General features: G+C 38.9%; 3 protein-coding genes across 4 annotated transcripts; 1 reads left to right on the forward strand and 2 right to left on the reverse strand.

Moving 5' to 3' along the window:
* Positions 1 to 206: 206 nt before the first annotated feature.
* On the forward strand, positions 207 to 5,199 carry LOC105975060 (uncharacterized). Of its 2 annotated transcripts, XM_088823447.1 has the most exons (17): positions 229 to 820; positions 1,088 to 1,189; positions 1,282 to 1,348; positions 1,462 to 1,652; positions 1,776 to 2,033; positions 2,187 to 2,270; positions 2,348 to 2,395; positions 2,471 to 2,535; positions 2,729 to 2,777; positions 2,916 to 2,934; positions 3,055 to 3,189; positions 3,290 to 3,429; positions 3,699 to 3,779; positions 3,867 to 3,941; positions 4,323 to 4,426; positions 4,549 to 4,699; positions 4,805 to 5,199. In XM_088823447.1, exons 1-17 carry the CDS (start codon positions 320 to 322, stop codon positions 5,003 to 5,005), a joined length of 2,271 nt encoding a protein of 756 aa, XP_088679573.1. In that variant the 5' UTR covers positions 229 to 319; the 3' UTR covers positions 5,006 to 5,199. The 2 variants fall into 2 exon arrangements, with proteins under 2 accessions (XP_012855685.2, XP_088679573.1); XM_013000231.2 differs by having other exon boundaries at positions 207 to 820; positions 2,916 to 3,189.
* On the reverse strand, positions 5,187 to 7,747 carry LOC148767822 (uncharacterized). The gene has a single exon (XM_088823448.1). The coding sequence runs from the start codon at positions 7,645 to 7,647 to the stop codon at positions 5,407 to 5,409; it is 2,241 nt and encodes a 746-aa protein (XP_088679574.1). The 5' UTR covers positions 7,648 to 7,747; the 3' UTR covers positions 5,187 to 5,406.
* A 1,119-nt stretch (positions 7,748 to 8,866) lies between these two features.
* Positions 8,867 to 11,847, reverse strand: LOC105974906 (uncharacterized). The gene is made up of 2 exons (XM_088823449.1): positions 9,258 to 11,847; positions 8,867 to 9,082 (listed from the first exon to the last, which is right to left on the reverse strand). Exon 1 carries the CDS (start codon positions 11,795 to 11,797, stop codon positions 9,416 to 9,418), a length of 2,382 nt encoding a protein of 793 aa, XP_088679575.1. The 5' UTR covers positions 11,798 to 11,847; the 3' UTR covers positions 8,867 to 9,082; positions 9,258 to 9,415.
* Positions 11,848 to 13,657: the final 1,810 nt, after the last annotated feature.

A 13,657-nucleotide genomic window follows, 5' to 3' on the forward strand; every position in this document is an offset into this window, starting at 1 on the left:
TTTTCGTATCTACAGAATTCAACTTGATTATGTTCGTTTCAATAACGACTAATCAGTACTCAGCAGTTAGCCAGTTGTTATTAAAGTTGAGAAAATACATTAATTAATTTACACTAACAGAAAACAGTTACGTTTTATTAATTATTTATATTTTTAAATAATAATAATAATAATTATTATTTTTTTTCTCCGACTATTTAAATTGACGCGCGCGTAAACATTCTCATTCGCTCTCTCTTCCATTTCAAATCTGCAAATCAGAGAAAAGGGAAAAAAAAAACCCCAATAACCGCTTCCCACACCGAAAACACGCACCGCCATGGATAAACTAATAATGAGGAGGAGAAAGCAGAAGCAAAAGCAGAATCCACCGCGAGGAGAATCCGAAGTTGTTTTCCGGCCGCTTCCAGACGGCGTGGAAGAGGATGAACCACGCAGAGATCTGTTCATGGACTTAGGTTACCTCAAGCGAAAAGAGAATTGGGAATATTTCTTCAGGAGCCGAAAACGAGACGAGTTTCTGATCGAGTGGTATGCCGAGTGGCCCCAAATTCAGAGCCTTCTCACGGATCAGCTCCTTTCTCGGTCGTCGTTACTGCCGGAATCCGCCGGAGAGGCGGCCGCCGTACAGCCCGGGGAGTTGAATATTTTGGTGCCGGGATGTGGGAGCTCGAGGCTGTCGGAGCATTTGTATGATGCTGGGTTTAAGCAGATAACGAACGTCGATTTCTCAGATATGGTGATTAAAAAAATGTCGGAGAGGAATAAGAAACAACGGCCGGTGATGAAGTGGCGTGCTACAAACGTTAAAGCACTTGAGGTAATTGCTGTTTCTGTATCTTCGTCTCGAACAATTTAACTTTCGATCGAGTGTTTTTTTTTTTTTTTTTTTTTTTTTTTTTTTAATTTATATAATTTCGATGGATTTTGGAATTTTTGGGTTGATTATTAAACTACTCCGTGTATTTTAATACAAGATATATATATTTGCAAGCGAATTACTAGGAAGTTATTATTGGTCTATTTGTGCTGCCGACTTATCGATAATGTTGACGACTGATGGATGATGATTTTGGTTTGTGTTCAGTTTATAGATAAGAGCATGGATGTGATTATCGACAAGGCAGCATTGGATGCATTTGTGGTGTCTCACGATGCCTATACAGTAGTGACTCGTTATATATTTCAGGTGTATTATTTGAAAGTGATACCGTCTTGGATCTTGTTTCTTTGAGTAGTCAAAAAGCTTGACTTTTCCTGTTATTTTTTGTGCATTACCAGGTAAAAAGGATTTTAAAAGATGGCGGAAGATTTATATGCATCACCGTAGCAGGCCCCATTGTGAGAAGTACGTATTTTTGGCCTCATTTTGCTTTTATTCTTTTTTGGTGAGTGTAAAAATATATATTTGTGCAGTTCATAGCTGTGATTCTCTTTTTCCATCATATTTCTTTTCCTCAGGTATACTTCTCTTCCATTTCCGGTTTGGATGGAAAACGAGTGTTCATGACGTCCCTGAGGAACCAGAATCGTCCTCCGAAAACCAAAAAGGGCAAGTCTTTATGTTCGTTTTTGAAAAAGATACGTGTGCTTCGGTTGGTTTAATATCAACAGACATTAGGAAATGTGAAAGTCGCGACGCTGAATCTCAGGTAAAAGCACTTGAAATGGTTTTTGACAAAGAAAACACATGCTAATCAGATGCTTTAATCTGAGTTAATTTAATGCTCTTCTGCTAGTTCAATTCAACACATTGTTTACGATTATATCTGTAGGAAGGGAAGTCACGTTCTCAACTCATCAAAGAACTTGAAGACGAACAAAAATATCGAGATAAGTATTCCGGTGGCAGTGAAGTACTAAACACACTTAAAGACCTGAATCTTGAAGAGCTTAAAGAGTATGCACCAGGTCGTAGGATAAAGCTCATTTTAGGTGATCCGGCAACATATGCTTATAAGGGTTTCCTTATTGATGCTCAGCAAGATTCAGGACCTTGCCCTTGCAACTTTGTTGTACTCTTCGTTCCAATAGTTAGTTCTTTTATCTTACTCTTCATATCCTTAAGTCGATAATGTCTGATTCAGAGCTCGTTATTTACTTGAATTGATTCTGAGATGTGTTTGTAGTTTGATTTTAAACTTCTTTTAAAGGCAGCTGTCAAGTGACTAAATATTAAATTTCAGAGTCAAGTTAATCACTGGATCCACTCATCAGAAGAAGGACAAAAGCGTCTTCTCGCAAAGTTGAAGGCTGCTAGAGCACTGATTGTAAGATCTTTTCTTCACTGATAAGCTTATTTTCTTCTCTTCCTTTATCTTATCTTTTTTTTCATTGATCGTTTTAGATTTTAGAGGATTCCGACAATTGTGAGGTTCCCTGGGATGATAAGAAGGTAATATATCCAGCTGTATTTTCAATAGCTATAAATTTTTGGCTTGCGTTAAAATTTTGGTTTTCCTCGTTTCAGACTCAACTCAAACATATAGTCAGGAAACTGGCTCCAAGATGTTGTGATGTTGGAGTTCCAATTCCGTAAGTGAATTTTGTATTGTAGCTTACAATTTTTCATCAGTAAGAACCATCTGTCTATCTTTGTTAGAAGAGTTGTAGAGATACATGAACTTTTTGGACATTGTAAGTTTGTTCTGCATATTGGCCTTTTGCGCTGCTATGCATAATGAGTATATAAGGCATAAATGAGTTCAAGTATGTTATCTTTATTCAGGTTTTTTACATCAGGTGAAATGGTGAAGGCGTGTCGCACTGTACTCGAGGTTAGATAACTGCTATCTTTTGTCTCTTTTTACAGTATCTCTAATTTTATTTTTCTTTCTGAAATGCTAATATGAGGCTCTAATTAAGTTTACATCTCTTGTTCATTTTACGATATTTCTTTGGTTTGAATAATCCAGGTTTTTTCTACCGTGACCGGTAAGATTATTGTAGAAGAAACGGTCTACCGTAAGAGGCTTGATTATCATGATCAGGATCAATATCCCGAAGCTTTTAGTCTTGATTACGATGACGATGATCTTAATTCTAATCCAAAAGATCAGGTTTTCCGCCGCCTTATTTTCCATCAATCCGCGGGAATGACGCAATCAGAAGCTTTGTATAAAGAAGTAGTAGAGGAAAACAAGAAGGAAATTCACACAACCAAGAAGAAAAAGAGGCAGATAATATCTGGTCAGCTTTGCGCTCTTTCTTGAGAAATAACTAGATGTTTACAGTTCTTTTGAGAAGTTTCTTTTTGATCAAGTATTATTTACATAGCAAATATTACCAGGAAGTAGCAGTAAGAAAGCATCAAATATTGAAAGGGAAATTGATCACGACTATTTGGCACATCCATACCACAATGCAATTATTTCTGGATTGATGTTGATTTCTCCACATCGCAAACGATTTACCACCAATGGGCCCAATGTGAGTCATCTACATTCTCTTGAAATTATGAGTTCTAAGTATACTATTACAACGATTTTTTCAAAATAATTGTTCACAATACAATTGTTTTAGTTATTATTTTAGTGGTTTCTTTAGCTTCTGGTCTCTCTCTCTCTCTCTCTCTCTCTCTCTCTCTCTCTCTCTCTCTCTCTCTCTCTCTCTCTCTCTCTCTCTCTCTCTCTCTCTCTCTCTCTCTCTCTCTCTCTCTCTCTCTCTCTCTCTCTCTCTCTCTCTCTCTCTCTCTCCAGGTGGAAACGGTGGTTATCGGTCTTGGAGGAGGATCGCTTCCTATGTTTATGAAGAAACGGCTAGCTACTGTAAATATTCAGGTATAATGAAACACTGAACCACTGATCAGTACCATTTTGATTCTGCTATGTATCTGTTCTCATGCATGCAAGTTCTTGATTTGACAGGTTGTTGAGATAGATGATCTGGTTTCGGACATTGCTACAAAATATTTCGATTTTAAAGAAGCTGCACGATTACGGGTAAAAAATGATGTAGTGTTTTTATTAATTTTAATTTCCTGGTTTTTTGTTTTCACTAGAAACTAAATGAAAACCGAAGGCCTGGTATGGTTTTCTTCGAAACGAGATTTCTCAGTTCTGTTTTGCTGAAACGCGTTTTAAAATTCCGATTAAAGATTTGTATGTGTGAAATGGGATTTGTATTTGTTTAGTATCTCTCTGGATTTCTTTCTTCTGCAAAATATGATAGTATATATTTAAATTTATCGGAAAGATGAATGTGAAAAAATTGCATAACAATGGTGGAGCATCAGGAAATTATTTCCTGAGAAAATCCTTTAACCGTAGTTTGATCACATGAAAGCGTATTTATGCTCAATAGCAGTGATGTGTTGTTTTCAGTTACATATAGCTGACGGACTCCTGTACGTTAAGGACAAAGCACATTCTGAGGCAGCTGGCAAACTTGACATACTTATAGTTGATGTGGGTTCACTAGACCTGAGGTAATGAGGCTTTTCTTTCTTTCTTTTTCTTTTTTTTTTTTGACACATTCTTTATTATTCTGCTGTGTCTAGTTTTCAATTAATTTAGTTTCATCTTGGTACTACTGTAACTGTGCATGCAGTTTGGGATTGAACAGGCCTTCAGAAGAATTTGTTCAGGAATCTTTTCTTCGGGACGCGAAAAACTGCCTTTCCGAGGAAGGTTTATTCGTCATGAGTGTGTTCTGCGGGCCCTCAGCTTTGAGGGCTGCGATACATTCGACTTTAAAGAACGTAAGAATTAGTGGAATGCATGTCAAAAAAAAAAAAAAAAAAGAAAAAAAAAAAAACGATTGGAAAGCTGCTTCGTAATTAAGTTGGGTTTGTTTTTTTTGGCAGGTATTTGGCGAGAGCCTTCTCTGCCTCCAGCTTAAAGTAGATGAAGAAGTGTTTTTTGGCCTGAAGAACGAGTCTGCTATAACGGAGGATTATATTTCTGCAGCTTGTGATGAACTTGAAACATCATTAGAGGCGGCGGTCAACCACAAGTGGACCAAAAGAGTCATAAAGGCCTCAAAATTGATTCGCCCACTAAGATGATCAACAGAGCAACTCGTGCTTGTTGTCGACAGTCTGAACTTTTGAACTATGCGATGAGAAAGCTAATTGTGCTTTTGACATGTTGATAATGTTTTGATGAAATACTTCAGTTACTCGTATAGATTCTTTTCTTATTTCCAAGAAATAGTTGAATTCTTTCACAGCAAAAAGAATAAAAAGTGGTATTCTTGCAATCGTTAATATATAGGCGCGATCACCGATAATTGTTTTTACGATAAGAAACACAGACACACAACAAACCATTTTTATTATACAGAACACTAGGGTAAAATGCAGAAAATAGTACCATAATACAAACTAAAAAATGATAATGCAAGGGCTAACAATACCTGTTTTCAGTATCAAGATTTCGTAAAATGCTGCGTCTTCTTGCAAAATAATCAGCCCCGTATTTCAACTGAAACTTGCTCAACATTGGATTGTGGATTTGCTGTGCCGTTGTTGCTCGAGGCCGAGACAGATGCTGGTGGATTCAATTCCATAAACGCCCTCCACTCTTCAATATCACCTGCTTTTTTTGGATCCAATCTCGGAAGTTCGCGCTTCTCTAGAATTTCAAGGATCTCTTCACTCTCACCTAAAAGAATCGCTGCTTGCCTGACACTTTCCTCCCTTTCTTCGATAGCATTGCTGTGGCATTTCAAGATTATGACCGACACTAAATTGGTGAGGCAAGCTGCAAATATGTCTGAAATCATTACTGATAATCTCTCGAACAGCTCCTCGTTCGTGAGGCTATGGTCGTCTTTGTGCGCTAGCATGATCGTTTGAGTTATTCGGTACATTGAACGAGCAGCTATAACTTTAACAGGCCAGTTGAGAGGGTTCTGCATCATCAGAGGATCTTTCGTTTCGGTCGTGAAATCTATAACAATCTTTTCAGCAGTGTCCGAAAGGTTTTGCAGTGTCTCCTTGTGGGACCCACCTCCGAGACTTGCACTCTGGAGATCCTTATCCTGCCATTTCTTAGATAATTCAACTCCCACCCAAACCACATCTGCTGCATGACGAATGATTGCCGAATCTCCGTTTCTATCGAGAGATTTCTCTACGAGCTTCACAAAGTAGAGGCCTCTGCTCGCAGCACTCAATAGAAAATTACGCTTACGATCCGAGACGTTGGGGAGTGAGATTGCGATGCTTGTTAACGTAACAACTGGCAGAGACCAGCAGTTTGGAGGTTCTTGATGATATTGCAAGATCGGAACTTCATCGGAGTCGAATTCTCTCACACCGTTGAAGTTGACAGATTTCTTTACAAGTTCGACGAGGTTCTTGGACTGCTTCTTTCGACCTATTTGGATCAACTTATCCGCCTCATTGCATATGTTCGTCAGTGTCTTCTGTGGCAGCTTCGACTCTCCCTCAAGCAGCAGCACATAACTGCAATAATCCAACGACCCCGTTCCAGTTCTTGATTCTTTGAAACAACAACACGCCTTTCGATTCTTGATAAATAAAAGTCCGTTCAAAAAGGTAGCCGAAAGGAGTAGAACTAGTTTGCTGGAAAGAACAATCGCAATCTGAACTCCAATGCAGAAATTCAGAAGCAATCCTTTCACATCATGAAGAAGCTTCTTGAATTTGTGGGATCCGATTTGTAAAGGCACGGGGCTCTCTCTCCAATCGACCAGAACTTGAGTCCAATAACTCTCGACTTTAAATTCGTCTTCGAAACTTTTACGACCCATTTCGAAGCTCTTGAATCGGGCAGCAATGAACCATCTCATAAGAGGAGCAATAGTACCCAACGCCACTCCAATAGCCTGGACCACAAGAATCCAATTAACCGACCACTTGTAACTAGAATGAGTCCGTACGAAATTATCGTACACAAGAGGCATTCGAATATGAGCTTCTAGAAGAGTTAGACCCATCAACAGGCACACCAATCCCGAAAAAACGGACCCCACGGAGCGTGCGATGACGAATTGGGAGCTCCCCGTTTCTGCCATAACCCAATATCTTCTCACAGCTACTCTGAGCTCACCGACACTGAATTCTCCCCACTCCACTTTCTTGTTATTCGAAATGACGACTCGCCTGCGCATCTCACGGCACGCCAAGTCTATGTACCGTTTGGCAGTGGGGACCATCACAGCTGAAGAGCATAATATCAAAAGAAGAAGAAGCATGGCTAAAGTGGATCCGACTTCTTCAGCCAATATATCGCGCACAAAAAGAAAATGCCTCGTCTGGACAATGTGGATGCAGACATTCCCCGTGATTGTAATAACAAGAATGGATAGAGCAGCCAAGTTTACTGCAATCTCATCATTGGTCATGGACCCCAAAGATGTCGTGAAATTAGCCATAGCGGTCGACATGAGAACAAGGCTGCTAACTCCGGCGATTTGGTCGTTAACTCCAACCACGAAATTAGTAAGATCAACGGGAAGTTTCATCGCCACGGCTAACAGTGTAAGGGAAAAAGCATTGAGAGAGAAGTACTTACACGGGAACCAAAACCTTCTGCTTCGAAAGCCTCTCAATGCGTCTGCTGCCATTGCCAATGTGCAGAGAGCAGTGGCTGCTGCAACATACAGGCCTATCCATGGCATTGGAGCTTCGAGTTTTTTTCGCACCAAGTTGTCGTACGCTTCATGTTCAGATGAAACCATCAGCTTTACTACTTCTTTTTTTTTTTTTTTTTTGAATAATCAGAACAGCTTAATTGTTGTTTAAGAAAACTGCCGGCAAATAATGAAGTAAGCTATCTCAATAGGCAAGAATTCACTTTCAACTTTTAAGTCATTCTATATGGAAAAAAGATTAGAAAAAGTAAAAATAAAAGTATGGTGGTCGAATTCCTTACTACTTTTTCTTTTATGGATGGCCTGTTATGATAATATTAAGTAGTTGTAGTTAATTGAGTACATAATAGCGCATTAATAAGTCGATTAAGAGGGTATTTGACTACGCTTATGAGTTTTTTTAAAGATATCTTATAAGACAAACGAAGATACAGTAGTACATCGATAATGTAATTAATACTCGATTAATGAATAACGTCGCTTAAATAATATTTGTTTTCACTTCCCCGATTTGTGTACAATCGATATCGATATGAAGTCATGAACCAATTACCAATCAATCTCTCTCTCTCTCTCTCTCTCTCTCTCTCTCTCTCTCTCTCTCTCTCTCTCTCTCTCTCTCTCTCTCTCTCTCTCTCTCTCTCTCTCTCTCTCTCTCTCTCTCTCTCTCTCTCTCTCTCTCTCTCTCTCTCTCTCAACTCAAGTCTTCACCATTCTGATCAAGTCAAGTCAGCTACCCTTTGTGGAAAAAATATGAAAGATAAACACAACTTCCTGGAAACCAATATGAAATGTGTCAAACGAGTAAAATACACTTTGGACCCTGAATTATACTTTTATGTATCAAGTACCCCCTTAAAACTATTAAAATCATCAAATATCCCCCTAAACTATACCTTATGCATCAAAACTATTAAAACCTGCCATAATATTTGTCAATAGAGAACTATATAGTCGCTTGCGACTTGCCATATCGTGTTTGTAAAAGTGCGACAAAGCCTACCATAACATTTTTCAATCGCTAGAATTATATTTTTCGGTATAGTCTACAGGTGTAAACAACCCGAGCTTGTCATATTTTTCGATCTCGAGCTCATGGAGCTTTCATTTTATGAGATCATCTAATTTTCTGTTTATTATTTACTTTTTTAATTTTATTACTGTTAATATAGTTATAGTAATTATTGTTTCTATAAATTATTTATATGATAATAAACATATTAAAATATGTACTGGTTTTTCTTTTTGATTTTTATATGTACTCCTTATTATATTATTATATATTATTTTATTTATAATAATAAAAAAAAAATAACAATAATAAAAGCTCGTGAGCCATCTAAAAGTAAACTCTAGCTTAAATCGAAATCTAAAATCCGAGCTCGAGCAGGCTCACTGAGCTCACGAGCACCGATTCGGCTAATTTCCCCCCCAAAATCCCTCTTCAAACCCTAAAATCCCTAATTTCCCCCTAAAATCCCTATTCAAAATCCTTAAAATCCCTAATTTCCCCCTAAAATCCCTATTTAAAATCCCTTTAGCCAACATCCACAGTGCTTATTTACGATTTTCACCATAAAAAACGAAAACAAAAAAGAAAAAGAAGGATATTATTTCACCAGAAAAAAAAATGTAAAACAAACGGCAGAGTTAACAAAAGCACCTTGTAATGACAGATAACACGATAGAACAAACACAATCAAGTACATTACATAACCGACACACGACAAACCAAATCGAAACACGACAAACCATTTTTACTATACAGAACATTAAGGTAAAATGCAGAAAATAGTACCGTAATACCAACTAAAAAATGATAATGCAACGGCTGCTGCGTCTTCTTGCAAAATAATCAGCCTCGTATTTCAACTGAAACTTGCTCGGCATTGGAGCGTGGATTTGCTGTGCCGTTGTTGCTCGAGGCTGAGGCAGATGCCGGTGGATTCAATTCCATAAACGCCCTCCACTCTTCAATATTAGCTGCTTTTTTTGGATCCAAGCCTGGAAGATCGATTTCCTGAATAATTTCAAGAACTTCTTCACTCTCACCTAAAAGAATAGCTGCTTGGCCGACACTTTCCTCCCTTTCTTCGATAGCATTGCTGTGGCATTTCAAGATTATGACCGGCACTAAATTGGTGAGGCAAGCTGCAAATATGTCTGAAATCATTACCGATAATCTCTCGAAGAGCTCCTCATTCGTTTGGCTATGGTTGTCTTTCTGTGCTAGCAGGATAGATTGAGTTATTCGGTACATCGAGCGAGCAGCTATAACTTTAGCAGGCCAGTTGAGAGGGTTTTTCATCAGAGGATCTAATACGATTCTAGTCGTGAAATCAGAAACAATCTTTTCGGCGATGCGTGAAAGGTTTTGCAGCGCCTCCATGTGGGACCCACTTCCGAGACTTGCATTTTGGAGATCGATATCCAGCCATTTCTTGGACAATTCAACCCCTACCCAGACCACTTCTGCTGCATGCCGGACGATTGTCAAATCTCCGTTTTTGTCGAGCGATTTCTCTATGAGCTTTACAAAGTAAAGGCCTTCGCTCACTGCATTGAGTAACTGATTAAGCTTATGATCGTCAGCGATATTGGAAAGTGAAACTGCGACGCTTGTCAAAGTCACAACTGGCAGAGACCAGCAGTTTGGAGGTTCTTGGGAAGAATATTCCAAACGTGGAACTTCGTTGTTGTTGAATTCTCTCACCCCATTGAAGTTTTTGGATTTCATTACGAGTTGTTTGAGGTTCTTCGGTTGCTTCTTTCTACCTCTCTGGATCAACTTATCCGCCTCGTTGCATATGTTTTTCAGCGTCTTCCGAGGCAGCCCCGACTCTCCCTCGAGCAGCAGCACATAGCCGCTATAATCCAACTCCATTTCGGTTCTTGATTCCTTGGAATTATAACAACACGCCCTTCGAGTAGTCTTGATTTGATGGAAGCAAAACAAAAACCCTTTCAAAAAGGCAGCCGAAACGAGAAGAACTAGCTTGCTTAACAGAACATTCACAATCTGAACTCCGATGCAGACATTTAGAAGTAATCTTTTGGCGTCGTGAACAAGTTTCCTGAGTACGTTGGATCGAATTTGTAGAGGTAGAGGGCGCTCTTGCCAGTAGACGAGCTTTTGAGTCCAATAAGTCTCGACTTTAAATTCGTTCTTGAAACTTCTACGGCCTATAACGGAGCTCTTGAATCGGGCAGCAACGAACCATCTCGTTGCGGGTGCAATAGAACCCAACGCCACTCCAACCAACTGAACAGCTAGAATGCAATAGATGGACCACTTGTAATTCGAATAAATGCGATGTCGACTAATCGGCAGCAACTTGTGCTGCTCTTTAAACAGAACCCAAGACAGAGTTAGGCCCATGAACAGACACATTGAGCCCGAAGCAACGCATGCCACGGAGCGCGCGATGACGAATTGGGAGCTCCCCGTTTCCGCCATCACCCAATATCTCGTCACCGCTACCCTGACTTCATCGACGCTAAAATTTCCCCACTCCGCTAATCGATTATTCTCGTTCGATATTTTTACGTGCATGTCGTGGTACGACGACTGTATGCTTCTTTTGGCGGACGGAATCATCACGGACAAAAAGCATAACATCAAAAGCAAAAGGAGCATGACCACAGTGGACACAATCTCTAAATTATATCCACCCAATTTAATGTTGTCAATGAAAGGATTTTTGATCTGGATAACATGAATGCAGACATTCGTGGAGACTGTAACAACAAGAATGCCTAAAGCAGCGAGGTTTAGTACGATGTCGTTGTTCTTCATCGACCCGAACGAGGTCGTGAAGTTAGCTATAGCGGTTGACATGAGAACAAGGCTGCTAACACGGGCGATGTTATCTTTAAATCCGATCGTCACACTTGTAAGATCAACCGGCAACTTCATTGCGACAGCTAATACTGTGAGGGTGAAGGCGTTGAGAGAGAAATACTTACATGGGAACCAAAACCTTCTGCTTCGGAAGCCCGCGAAGGCGTCCGCCGACATTGACAGAGCGCAGACGCCAGAAGCTGCTGCCACGTAAAGCCCTATCCATGGCATTGGTGCTTCCAGATCATCTTCCACGTACAACTCCATGACTCTCTCTCTCTCTCTCTCTCTCTCTCTCTCTCTCTCTCTCTCTCTCTCTCTCTCTCTCTCTCTCTCTGGATCAGTTAGCAAGAGAATGAAGTCAAGTCCACCCTTATTGGAAAATACTAAGGGCATCTCTAGTCGATTGGCGGAGGGGTCGGGGTAGGGTTGGGGTGGCTCGCAGTGTCATATGAGGACTACCTCTACTTTTTTTTTTCCTTTTTCTTTTTTCTGACAAGTTTCTTTTTTTTTTTTTTTTTTTTTTGTGGTTTCTTTGTTTTCTTGTTTGTTCTTTTCCTTTCTTTTACTTTAGTTTTCTCTCTCTCTCTCTTTTTTTTTTTTTTTTTTTTTTTTTTTTTTTTTTTTTTTTTTTTTTTTTTTTTTATCTAATCCGCTCTTTATGATTTAACAGAAAATTTCTATTGCAAAATAATAATAATAATGAATTAATAATAATAATAATAATAATATACAGACCCAACGAGGGCGTGAATAGGCTATTCCACTTCCGTTTTGGGCGTGGAATAGTAGAACTATGCAAGAAAATAACCCGTTACAGTTCCAGAGATAGCAGTTCTGGAAATTGAAACGGTACCATTTAAAATCGAAACATGCAGTATCATCTACCTCCCTTGTTTAAATTGCATGAACAATCCACAATTTATATATTCACAGGGTTAACTTTACGAAATTTGATTTTACCAGTTAGAACGATCCACGATTTATACACACCAACTCAGCAAACCAAGTCCATCAAAACGGAATGTGAAAAGCCTCTTCATAGGTAAACGGCAAAAAACGACATTTTGATTTCCCAGTTCGTTCAGAGTAATAATCCGGCTAATATATATACGTCAACAGAATCATATACAAAACACGAAATAGCAACGTAAACTTCCAATTACAGTCTACTGGAGTGGCATTGGGTACTAACTATTATAGCTCCTCTAATGAGATTTTTGGGTCGTAAAAGTTTGACGAATTTAAAGTCGAGAGTTCTTCGACTCAAATTCTACTAAGTTCTACTCGTTTCGGCGGACTTTGGTTTTGGTTCTACCCCATCAAAACTACTGGTCTAAAGGCTTGTTTGTACTCCAAGGAATCAAATTAACTCAGGCCATTGTTTTTACATTTTCATTTTACACGTAAAACTCTAAAAAAAAAAAAAAAATCTTTTCTTTCCATCAAAAAAACTAATTATACCTTAAAACAGAGAACTCAACTGAAAATTCTTCAACTCCGGTTAAAAAATGCCACCCGTGAAGAGCTTTGTTTAGCTGTGTCGCCACCACAAAATCTCCGCCGCGGATTTGCTCAACCTCCTCGATTCCTCCGTGGCAGATATGAAATGGGTTTTCAGGCAGGCGGCGCCGCCGCCGCAGGAGGTATTTAAGCTTACTTTGCCTCCCATTGCTAGTAATAATGGTCTGTAAAATTTATTGGATTTGGTCATTTGTGCTTCACTGCATATGCACCATTTGCAATACAATTTAGGGTTTTGAAGAGGGGTTTTTGGGGAAATTTAGGGATTAGGTGAAATTAGGGTAAATTGATAGTACGAATGAATGAAATTATTGATGGTTTTATTTATTTATTTTTATTTTATCATAAATATGTTATATCATTTGTATTGGTCGTCGAATGAACAATTGTAATTTTTACTTTAGGCATGACCATGGTTCTGATTCAAATCGAAACTGGCACTGAAACGAACCGAGACAACAGTTCGAGGAATCGGAATTGGAACCGGCTAAACACGAATTTGAAACGGAACCGTATTATACGAATTTGGACGAGGTTTATTTTCAAATTCAGAAGCTGAGCAGTGGAAGATGGAATGAAGAATGAATAAAGTTAAACATAGTTTTATTTAACTTATATATAGTATATTATTACAGTGTAATTGCTAGTTATTTTGTAATAATTCTTTTCAAGATAAATGAAGAAACATAGTAGAATTTGCTGCAGTGAATATTATTAATTGAGCTAATTGCA

Source organism: Erythranthe guttata, chromosome 9 (genome assembly GCF_056151865.1).
Source record: "Erythranthe guttata isolate IM_541 chromosome 9, IM_541, whole genome shotgun sequence".
In the NCBI taxonomy this organism is placed as follows: domain Eukaryota; kingdom Viridiplantae; phylum Streptophyta; class Magnoliopsida; order Lamiales; family Phrymaceae; genus Erythranthe; species Erythranthe guttata.

Excerpts from the sequence above, each read along its gene's own strand:
- LOC105974906 (XM_088823449.1), bottom strand. The coding sequence starts at position 11,797 with ATGCCCTTAGTATTTTCCAATAAGGGTGGACTTGACTTCATTCTCTTG.
- LOC148767822 (XM_088823448.1), bottom strand. The coding sequence starts at position 7,647 with ATGGTTTCATCTGAACATGAAGCGTACGACAACTTGGTGCGAAAAAAA.
- LOC105975060 (XM_013000231.2), top strand. The coding sequence starts at position 320 with ATGGATAAACTAATAATGAGGAGGAGAAAGCAGAAGCAAAAGCAGAAT. Across the intron at positions 2,271-2,347 it reads AGGCTGCTAGAGCACTGATT|ATTTTAGAGGATTCCGACAA; the intron begins GTAAGATCTTTT and ends TGATCGTTTTAG. Across the intron at positions 2,396-2,470 it reads TTCCCTGGGATGATAAGAAG|ACTCAACTCAAACATATAGT; the intron begins GTAATATATCCA and ends TCCTCGTTTCAG.